At 37.7% G+C, this 11,626-nt stretch overlaps 2 protein-coding genes across 2 annotated transcripts; one reads left to right on the top strand and one right to left on the bottom strand.

The window, feature by feature from the left end:
- Window positions 1-2,951: 2,951 nt before the first annotated feature.
- On the top strand, window positions 2,952-4,468 carry LOC149012993 (transcription factor WER-like). The gene is made up of 3 exons (XM_089158816.1): window positions 2,952-3,175; window positions 3,292-3,421; window positions 3,506-4,468. Exons 1-3 carry the CDS (start codon window positions 3,055-3,057, stop codon window positions 3,876-3,878), a joined length of 624 nt encoding a protein of 207 aa, XP_089014942.1. The 5' UTR covers window positions 2,952-3,054; the 3' UTR covers window positions 3,879-4,468.
- Window positions 4,469-5,505: 1,037 nt separating this feature from the next.
- Window positions 5,506-10,365, bottom strand: LOC149012992 (putative glycosyltransferase At5g03795). Its single transcript, XM_089159633.1, has 4 exons — window positions 9,856-10,365; window positions 9,614-9,744; window positions 7,172-7,520; window positions 5,506-6,406 (listed from the first exon to the last, which is right to left on the bottom strand). Exons 1-4 carry the CDS (start codon window positions 10,363-10,365, stop codon window positions 5,711-5,713), a joined length of 1,686 nt encoding a protein of 561 aa, XP_089015759.1. The 3' UTR covers window positions 5,506-5,710.
- Window positions 10,366-11,626: the final 1,261 nt, after the last annotated feature.

The raw sequence follows: 11,626 nt of genomic DNA, 5'->3' as shown, positions 1-11,626 counted from the left end.
GACGGGGTGGGAAAAAAGGGGTGGAAAAATTCTTCAGAGGTAGCAGCTCAACTTTCCCACCCCAAGGCTTTTTAAAATCCTACATATTTGATGGGATTTTGTGGAAAAGTTTGGAAAAGTAAAAAGTGGAACCCACTACTATCATTTTTCTACAAAAAACACTTTCTTTTCCTTTCCTTCTCCCTCACTCCATTGGGGTCACATGTTTTTTTTTTCTCACCCCTTTTTTCCCACCCCACATTTGCAAAGAAACACGACCTAAAGCTTAGCTTTCATGTCTTGACATATGATATATAGATATATTTTTTCTTCACACATGAGGTAAGCATAGCAGATCGGTCTTGTTCCGCACCTTGCTTGGAATCAAAAGTCCTATAAAAACAATTACAAATACCCAAGAAAACATCACCATAGTGACATTTCCCCATTTCATTGCAACTTCCAGAAAACCAATCATTTTCAGCCCCTGTTCCTCTTTACCAACCCTCACGAAAAAGAGCTCGCCAAGTCTCAAATCCTTACTAAATTCAAATTTTGAGGATTAAGATCCGTAATTCAACTAATCTCCTCTTTTCTAAACACGTTACCTGCTAATAATGTCACCCTCCTTCTCCTCCATTGAATTTGGTCTTCACTGTGCGTTCGTTCGTTGTCTGTCTCTAGTTCACTAATTTTTGCAAGATTTCATCTTGGAAATTGGAATATTCAGTAATAGATGAGATAAGAATTGTCTGGCTCAAACTCAGTGCAGAAGGATTCTATTAATCTAAGGCCTCAGAACAGTTGAGAATAGAATAAGACGACAAGATTCTTGACTTTTATCATTTCTTGTCTTCTTCAGCAGCTCTCGTTCATTTCTCTTCTTTGTCTTCATGCATGTTTTTTCTCACAGCTTGGTTCTTCACGTGCTGTGAAAACCACAGAACGAAAGCCACTTTCTGGTTTTCCTACACCTTTTAAGGATTCATTTATTATAAGAAGACAATCGGATTATATCTTCCCCTATGATTTCTTCTAAACCCACTGGGTGTGGTGGGTCCCCTGTCTCGGGTTTGAATCTTTGCATTAGACAATTGTGTACTCTTTGACCTGGACATAGAATTGTTACTGACTTTTATGAATTATAATAGGCCTTTAATGGGTCTACGCTAATAGGTGTCACAGGGTTAATACTTGTATGGGTCGAACTTTAACGTTTAGGGGTGCAAAGTTGCTACTATTGCATCCTCTCTTTTTTCACTTAAAAATATTAAAAGAAAATCATGCGTTCCTTATTTGGGGTTTTCAATTTTTAGAGTTTTTTTTTTTCATACTATCCACTTAAGTAGGTCTTTAATTTTTAACTGTGTGCCTACTTTGCATTTTTTTTCTAAAATTTCAAGTTACCGACTGTTAATTGTCGAAAGTTTAACTGTTAAATTTATTGGTCAAGTGACTAAAATACACCTATAGTTGTAAAATGACTTAAATGTCCTCATATCACTTTCACTCCGCTCAATTAAAGATCGCCTGAACCTAGAAATCAGCATTAGATCGAGACACTCTATTTTGCAACATTTTTAAAATAGCAAAAATCCTAACTTCTCAAACAAGCTCTCGAGCTTCGATTGCTCAGGAACAATTTCTCTCTATATGCTCGACAAGCTTCAACACTTCTTGCATGAGATTTTCAGCAAGAGGATCCACGAAAGGTTTGGCCGAGCAGCATTTCTTTTTAAGAAGAAACACAAGCTCCTTCGAATCATCGCTCAAATCGAACTATTTTATAGAAAAAAAGTCAAGTAGAGCAGGGATTTCAACTGTAATTTGATGAAAACTATGGAGTAAGGATTTCTAATACACGTAAATGGAGAATAAGATTATAAAAATTCTCAAGGCAAACTTGAGAAAAAGGAAAGAAAATGGTAGGAGGAGGATCAAAATAAGCTACAATATAAAGGTTAAGAATTGAAGCTTGTCGAGACAAAAAGAAGAAATCAATGAAGAGAGCTAATAAAAACTCATTCAAATGGAGAAGGAAGAGTGCAACTAAAAGCAAAGCCACTGTTCAAGAAAACCCACCTCCAAAAACGATGAAAAAAATGGAGTTCGGCTGATGGGTTTTTCAGTGTGACTGGGAGGAATCTGAAAACTCCCAGATATAATAAAGAAATGAGTAAACTCAGGAAGAATAAAGGAAGAACTAAAAAAGTGTTTTGGAAAAATGAAATTCTATTACAAAAACAAACAAGAGAAATGATTGGCAGCCTTAAAACTAGAAATAAAACCAGAGTAGAGTCGTAGAAGACCATTTTCTGGCCTACAAAATGGGCATGGTCGAAACAAAGGAATGGCCAAGGAGAGTGGGGGTTACTTTTAGGGGCTTTACAGTAGCCGGAGTAGGAGGAGGAGGAGGAGGAGGAGGAGCAGTGGTGGATGTTGTTCGTCGAAGGTTCTCGCCGTGCGGTTGCCGGAGTAGGAGTAGGAGATGCGGTGGTGGATGTCACTCGTATTAGCTTATTCGTGAAGACACAAGAAGCAAACTGATATGAGGACAATTTAGTCATTTTAGTCACTTGATTAATAAATTCAACTGTCAAATCTTTGACAGCTAAAAATGATGGGTAACTTGAAATTCTAGAAAAAAAATGCAACCATGAAAATTTTGAATTAAAGGACCACAGCGTGAAAAATACTCAAATTTTTATTATTGGATTTGTGGCTGCTAGAATTGTTTAAACTTGAAAGTAAAAAAGTAATGACATTTTCGTCATATACCAATCAAAACCGGTGAATGAATTCCAATTTAAAGTCTGGTTCTTCACCCCTTTCGAAGAAAAGTTAAAATTCAGGTCTATTTCACCTCTATAATGTTAGTTGAGTTCTTCAAGAATGGTAGATAGATGCAAGGACGGACCCATCCCTTGCACCTTCCACCATCACCCATACCATAAGGAGACCTTTGGTTTAAAACACACACACACACAAGACAGTGTGTCTCTCAACCTCAATAGTATTGGACAGTTCTCTCTGTCTATTGCTCTTGTTGTATTGCTGAATTTCCCAAGAACTCTCATGGCTCCAAAGAACAATCAACACACAAAAGGACCATGGACAGCCGAAGAAGACCAAAAGTTGGCTCAATATATTGAAGTCCATGGTGCAAAGAAGTGGAAGCAGGTTGCATCAAAAGCAGGTGAGCTCTGAGTCTTCTAGCACAGCTCAGATCCATCAGTTTCTATAAGCTTTTAAGTTGGAGTTTAATCCTGGAACTTTAGCTTGATGGGTTTTTTTTTTCTTCCATTCTTTTAGGCCTGAATCGTTGTGGGAAGAGCTGCAGGTTGAGATGGTTGAATTATCTAAGACCCAATATCAAAAGAGGCAATATCTCTGACCAAGAAGAGGACCTGATACTTCGGCTCCATAAATTACTAGGAAACAGGTTAGAGGATCAAAATGAGTACAGTTTTAGCATTTCTCTCTGCTAGTGTTTCTTTCAGTTAAACTGCTAGTGTCTCCTATGTAGGTGGTCTCTGATTGCTGGAAGGCTACCAGATCGTACTGATAATGAAATCAAGAACTACTGGAATTCTCATTTAAGCAAAAAAATAAACCAGAAGCAGGAGACACAGGTCTCAAGAACATCCCAACCGGAAGACTGGAAGAGTGAGGTAAAGGAAGAAAGTGGAGATACAAAGACTAGTTTTAATACAGAGGAGTCACTTGAAGCAGAAGACCTCTTTTGTCCCTCGAGCAAAGACACTCAAAGTTTCCAGGGTGAGCCTGAGACTCGTTTTAACCTCGAGGAGCTATTTGATTTCTCAAACGAAGCATCTTCTAATTTAGAGTGGCTGAGGAAATTTCTTGAACTAGACGAGTGCTTCTATGGGTCTTCATGAAAATTCTCTTTGTTATCTTCTTCAGCCTCTTTTAACTAATGGATTTATTATCCAAAACTAGTAGAAATCGATCAGTGTAAGAAAATGTTGAGAGTAGGACACTCACAATAAATAGCACTTATTTCTGTCTTGATAAAAGATGAATGTAATAAAACTGTAGCTGGTTGTAAATCAGAATCCAAACACCTCATAAGATGCTTTGGCCGCCTAGAGATTGCAAGGAACTGGGTGAGGGGACCAGCATGTGAAGTGTGACCATGACAGGACCTTAAAAGAACTGCCTCCAGTGTGACATTCATTAATAATCAAAGTAGGGTTCTCTCCAGCTGATCTAATCAGTTCCATGAACAGCACAGCCCTGAAGTATGTTTGGGCTGTTTGAATTCTGTTCATTCTCATGCTGGACAATGAGGGTCAGAGGAAGGGCAATCTCACTCACTCTCAAAACTAGCTAGGGCCAAAGAATTGGGCATCAGCAGGCGTTGTGGTGACGACTTTCACCCTGTAAAAATTTCCAGGGCCTGTTTCATGGCCTCAACACATCAGAATGGACATTTTTCGACATTGGCCATCGTAAAATAAGCGATTGGTCTTGTTCAAAATCTTCAAAATGACTGGTTATAGACCTTGAACTGTTTCTATAATGACATGCAAAACCATTGGAATAAAAAATAAGGATGGGGGAGGGGAAACCAAATCTGTAATACTTGTCTCAGTATAGTTATTGGATTGTCTGCAGTGGTGAAAATATAGCCCTTGAAAAGTCTCCAAAAATGGTTCACCTGCACTAGTGCTGCCAACACACCCCCAACGGCCCAAACACCCCAAAACTAAAGCAATTTTTATTGCCTCAAGAACTAACCAATTTACTCATACAAAGATTAAAAAAATGGATCCTGTAAAAAACGATGGACTCTCTTTCTCTCTTTCTTTTTCTCCAACATAAGGGACCTCATTTACATGAAGTAATTGGTAACATTACCAGCTAACTATGGAGAATCCTTGCTTTCCCTGCAATTGAGGATCAAGTAACTTTTAGAATTTGAGAGGTACAGAGGAAAATGATAATATAAATAAGAAGACATCATGCATCAACGAACTCCAACATCTTTTGTAATAATTTCAGTTTTCTCTCATTATCTCATGCATTCTTACTATCATTGATGATGAAATATCCCATTGTTTAGTCCCTTTCAGTGATCAGTGTGGAACCTGGAGTTCAAGCATGTAACATACCCTTCTAATTCCAGACTGATGTATCTAACTTGGAGAACAGAGACACCTAATCATTCATCAACCACACCTCACCCCCACCCCAAAAAGAAAAAGCTTGGTCCCATAATTCTAATAATAAGACCATAGACTTCTTAGCATGGTTGCTCACATTACTACTTTTAACTTCAAAACTGTGCTAAATTTATAAGTTCTTGAAGGGTTCAACATTTTGGTTTAAGATATATAATAATAATATCTAAGTTTGATCATGGACTGATGGTATAGAACAACTTTGCATGTTAGCGTAGTGAACTGAGGGTATACGTACAATACAAAATTATCGACCGCCGTTTCTTCCGTTTGGATACTCATCAATGCTTGCAATCCCTGTATATAAAACTGTACACTTCCAACTAGATGAAGTACTGGCACCTTGGGCTTCAAAAAAGTATATATGTAAAATAAAATACCAGGAATACACCCTTCCCCTCAAATATTGAGAACATTATTATACCTGATTGAAGCCCTCTCATCCTCTTCAAGGTCATCCATCTTCTGCAAGATGGTCAGTTTTAGCGAATGAAGTTGCACGTCAAACTAATGACCCAGATAAAAGTTCAAGATTCCTGTGAAAGTTCAATCTGGTTCAGTCGATTGAACCAAATTGAATGCAAAATCATATGAAATAAATCATATCTGATTGGTCTTGGGTTCCAAAAAAAATGCTTCTGCAACATCTTCACATTTGTTAGCATAGAAAGATAGCGTCTCATGGGTATAGCTAGGAGAATCTCCTTCAGGTTTGCTATATCCTTTTCTGCCACAATCACAGAGAAAGCACTCCAATCTAGCACTTCATTGAGTGGAGGTACAAAATTGTCCGCAATGATCACCGGAACACACTCATAATAGAAAGCTTCAACTATTCTAGGGCTGTTCACCTCATACCCCATCGGACATATACAAAATTTGCTTGCTTTCATGTGTTCAACATAAGACATTTTCTTGGAGACACGGCCTGGCAGACGCCCATATATTCTCATATCTTCATCTTTATTCTGACCCCAGTGTTTAAGCAATATGGGGCGGACCCTACCATGCATGTTTCCAGCAAAGAATGCAAGGATTGGGCGCTGAGAAACTCTTCTCCCTCCTCCAACATTCCTGAGAGGCTTTCTGGGATTTCTAATTGTGGTTTCTGGAAGGGAAACATCCTTTCCAGCAACAAAGACTCCTTCAGATAGGTCAGCATTGCAGAGAGCTTTTATGGTGTTTGTGGCTAGTTCCTTGTGTTCAGTCACAGTGTATGGACCCTGCACAAGATTAAAATTAGGTGAGAAAATAACTCAGAATCTGGTGTAGGAAAGAAAAAAAAAATTTAATGAAGCTTTGAGGTGGGAAAAAGAACTGCACAAGTTTTACGTATTGCCTTGAAGGTTGGTATACCAATTGCATAGGATAGACAGATTCGACACAAGCAGGATTTGGGAAGGGTAATGGAAATGATCAAAAAAAAAAAAAAAAAAAAAAAATCAATCAAAACCAGATTGGTCCAGCTTAAGTCAGCCCTAGACCATTCAAGTGTATCACTACTCTCAAACCTAACATCCAATCCAACATCTGAACAAAGTTTTCCCCTCTTAATTTGGTCCACCTAATCCTCTCACCATGGAAAAAAGGAAAGGAGAGGGAAGGATCAGATTTGATCAGCTGGCCTATTTTTGTCACCTCTAAGTTACTATACACTTGCATCCTCTCATATGTGATGATTCAAACCTACTATAATCCTTAGGGATTATAAGCCATAGTTGTATAACTCCCTAGAGATTATATTGAATTAACAAATGTTTGTTGCTTTTAGATGGTTATCCTATAATGTGTTAACATATTATACATGCATACATATATCTATTAGTTGTGGATGGTTGAGTTTGTGCCCAAGAAGTTTGAACCTGAAGTCTCTAACCTAACCCAGCTGAGGATACTTGGGTTACGCCCAATCAGGTTAAGAACCTACACGGTTAGAAAAGTAAAATAGGCACATTTAAGAAGACAGTAGAGATAGCAGACTACCATACCCAGTCATGGCAAGCAACCAGAAAATGATCTGATCCTTGATGGCGGTTCCAGAAAGGATATTTTGCAGCAATCATGTTCACATAGTCCCTCAGATATTTTGATAAGGGTTGTAAATTATGTGAGTTAGGTACATAAAGAGCAACCTGCAGCTGGCGTGCACTATATGGAAGATAGAACAAGTGAGCTTTTCTCGGGTCCTTCGTGACAAACTGCCTGTTTTGCTCAATTAACTTCATGAACCATCCTTCGGAAGCATAAATGCCCTGCAGATTTGGTTGGTGAAAAATTGGCCTCTTTCCATCAGGATAGATATAAACCTTAAGTATGTTTTCCATCAATTCATAGCTCCTGAAAAAAAAAAAAAACCCATGGGAAAGACTGGAAGAGAATCAAACAATTTTGTTTAAGGATGCAACCAGCTTGTTTATAATTTTCTCTTGTACAATAGAATCACCTTCAAATGTAACAATTTCCAGAGGAAAAAAAATTCAGAGAATATAACAATTTTGTTTGAGGATGCAACCAGCTTGTTAATAATTTTCTCTTGTAAAATATAATCACAGGGTGAAACATTACCATGAAGGAAAGTAGAAGTTACACAGAAACTGGTTCACAAATAGAGTCATGATTTAGTACTATCCAATTACTTAGAAGTGTGATGGCTAATTTTTAATCTAGATTTACATTCAAAGTCAAAGAAGAGGGGGAAACAGCTGGAGATGTGGAAGTCTCGATTATAAGGAAATAGGTCACAGTTCTGATATGAGAAACACCTAGAGACAAAGAAAATTCAATTGCAGATGACAAACACTAACAGCAGTCGGCCCATCATCCCAGCTAGGGTGCACAAGATTTTAGAGAAAGGTGGTGAAATATTACCAAGGACAGTGTAGATGTTCAAGAATCATTTCCAGTTTCTTTTGTGCAAGCATACAAGAACTCTATAAGGAAATGTACCATGTAGAAATGCTGCAGTTTTCATTATGCTAGACATTTCATTATGCCTCAGTCTAAAAGGATTTGTTGCTGAGTAAATAAATGACTACAAGTTACAGTAGTGTCAACTTCCTTTTCTTGCACTTGAATCTCAGTTACAGCCATATTTGTCAGAATTCCTTCCAAGGTCAAGGGATCTACATGCCAATTGCATAAATGGCATCTCCCATACCAATCCATGGATTGGTTGCACTGGAGGGGAGATACGCATATTCAGGAAAGTTTCAGGAGGAGAGTGTGTGAAAGTAAGACTTGGTGCCCATTATTGACCTCTGTTTTCTAGTTCGCTTTGCCTGGGCTTTGCCCTTGGTTCACTTTGTACTTTTTCCCTACCCCTTACTCTCTCTCCTCTGGTGAGTGAAGTTTTTATCCAAAAAAACTACAGCAGTTAAATGGATTGATTATAGGTTTTCAAGTGTCCCTTTAACATGAGAGAATTATCAAGGTTTAGGAGGAGATTAAGAATAACCCATCAGCCAACATGTTGCATGTTTGCTCAATATCTCCATCTAGCATACTCTCTGTTTTACTAATTCCTTCATGTGTGATCTGATTATGAATGTTAGATAAATCTCAAGTAAAACTTCAGTCATCCACTTAACTGCATCTCTATTATCTGAATCTTTCAAATTATATGACTTTACAGAAAATGAAACTGATAAAGGAAATGATCATGATTGAAAATTTCATATTCATTTACCTTCATTATACTGATTTGCTCCTACAAGTTTCATAACGTATTTTTAAGCTACAAAAGTTGTTAGGATTCATGTGGAAGTGATCAACAATCAAAAGGATACTCAGGGAAAAACTAACTTTTCCTTTTGAGAATTTCTTAAGACACTGGGGTGTTCTTTTTTTTTTTTTTAGGGGGGGGGTGATAAAGGGCACACAGATGGGTTCCCCCTTTACTTTACAAGGTCCTGAAACTTAACAAGACCCACCAATAAGATCATTACATACCAAAAAAGCCATTACCTTGTAGCAGTCCTGCCTATGCAGGTCCTGGAAAGCTGAGTTTGGAGCCAGTATTTTAACTTTGGCAATTTTTGTGGGAAATGGCAGCCCTTATTTATCCATGTAGCCTGAAACTTTTAACATTGCAATAAGCAACTCCTATTGGTCTTATTTGGCACGCCCACGCAGTACATAATAACCAACTCTGGTGTACCTTATATGCCACAGTGGATACTGGTAGACAAGAAACCGAATGGATGTAACACCACACCAACTAACTCTATCTCCTATCATCCAACAAGAAAACTATAACAAACCATGTGTTTTCGATTACTAGCATTCAAGAGAATAAGGGCCACAGATACATATTGATCATCTGAAACCTTCCAAAAAAAAATGCACTTTATATTTCAGATCAGTTCCACAATTCTATTCAAAGAAAACTACTAGGCAGGAGAAAGGTGCTTATGGAATTTTATTCGTCTCACCTTTTAAAAATAGAAATGTTCCGAAACAAAGGGGCATGTAGATCAGGATCTTCAGTAACTATTGGAGCATGTTTTATCTCTTTCTTGGCATAAGCAAATGCTTCATCAGGCGGCAATGACCATACATATCTCTACTCAGTTCAGACCAAAAAACACCAAACGTGATAAGATCAACAAACTCCCCTTCTTATACAAGGAAAAGAAGAAGAAAAAGAAATGGAGAAAACCCCACAAGACTCTACCTGCCAAGCAGAGGGCTCAGTTTTAGGAGGAGGAGGTGGGAGCACCGGTGCATCAGAGTTTCCTTTCTTAGCATTCGTTCTTCTTCTTTTTCTTCTAGGATTTCTGTCTGCTGGGTTTTTGGGATCCTTTTCCATGCCTATTACTGGTTGTATTGAGCCAGTAGAATTCAGAGTAGTAGGAGGTGAAATTGGAAGCGATAAAATCTTTACAGTCCCTGCAAGAGGACCTTTATTCACCTGCCCTAAACTAATCAAGGCTTTCTCTGATGAAACTGCTCCTGGTGGCATGAGAGCCCAAATCGTAAGAGGATTAGGGAGTGTGTATGTCTGATACACAGCACCAGCTATAGTCATCATGATGACAGAAACAAAGAACAGCTTTCTCCAATTGAGTCTGTAACCTAGACGTTTGCGTCTGACTAATCTCATTAGAGTGGCAGAGGTAAGTTGCAATAATTTCGTCATCTCACCACCAGAACCTGACATTCTGGCAGACCATATTGATCCCATAAACCAGACGAATTTCTAAAACTAACATTGACCATTTGGTTGCAGAATTTATTTTTTTCCCCCTGTAGATGAACTGGGTCTCAAACGACACCAAAGTCTGAGTCCTCTGTCGTTAGAATCACAAGTTTGAACTCCAACACCCACATAAAAAAGCAACAGATTGGAAGATGCAGCCAAAAGAGGGAAACAGTTTACGTTAATTTGCAGGAAAAGGAACCCATCACAGCAGTAACATAGAAAGCAATCCAGAAGAAGAAGATCCTATTTTGATCAAGAAAAAAACCTTTCATAAATTAAAAAAAAAAAACATTATGATGACTCAAACACGATGACGCGTCCCTTGCCTATATTGGTGGATCAACAAAAGGGAAAATAGCTAATTGTGGATTGTCTCTTTTTGGTAATGCTGGTGCTTAACTACCAGTATTGTGCAGTAACTCAAAAAGGAATGCAAAACAGATTTCCTCCGGAATCTGGTTGATTTTAAACAAGCAATAAATGAAAAACAAAGCGGAAAACAGAAGAGATGTGAACGTGGGAGGGGGAGAGAGAGAGAGTCAGAGAGCTACCATCGTTTCAGGCTTTCAACTTGGGTTGGTTGGAATGTGGAGAACCAAAGGCGCGAACTCTTAACAGAAATAGCAAGGCACCGTCTATTTGCGCTGTTTACTGAATCTGTGAGAAAATATTTGAAAATTTGCTTTTTCATGAAATGAATATCTTGTTTGGTTCAATGGAAAGTGGGCAGCAACCTTGTCTTCCCAACCCCATCCCCAGTTTTTTGTTTTTTTTTTTTAAGTTCATCCGGGCAAGTTGACTTATCCACAGAGAAATATAGATATTACTATTCTACCAATTCAGCATTGACACATTCTCACTTATTCCACATAAGTATTTTTGCTAAATCTTCTAATTTTCTTTTTATTTTCTCATATCTACTTTTGAAATAAAGCGTACTTGCATTTGGTTAACTAAAAATAATAATAATAATAATAATAATAAAACTTGCTTTGAAAACATTACCACAATAGTTATACTTCTACCAAAGTTTTTTTTATGATCACAGCCAACACTCAATTTTTGTGAAACAAACCATTTTGCATCAAAATCATTTGTTGAAGTAGAAAATTTCATAAGTTTTAATTTATATTTCAAAATATACATGAAACAAAAGAAATTTATCTTACACTTTTTTTTTTAATGCAAAAACACCTAGAAATGTTTTCAATAGCTTATCAAATATTCCGGATAACTATTTCCT

Source organism: Hakea prostrata, chromosome 6 (genome assembly GCF_041222555.1).
Source record: "Hakea prostrata isolate BN-2017 chromosome 6, UWA_Hpros_2, whole genome shotgun sequence".
Classification (NCBI taxonomy): Eukaryota; Viridiplantae; Streptophyta; class Magnoliopsida; order Proteales; family Proteaceae; genus Hakea; species Hakea prostrata.
The sequence above is the reverse complement of the archived record's forward strand: the minus strand, read 5'-3'. Positions and strand labels throughout refer to the sequence as shown.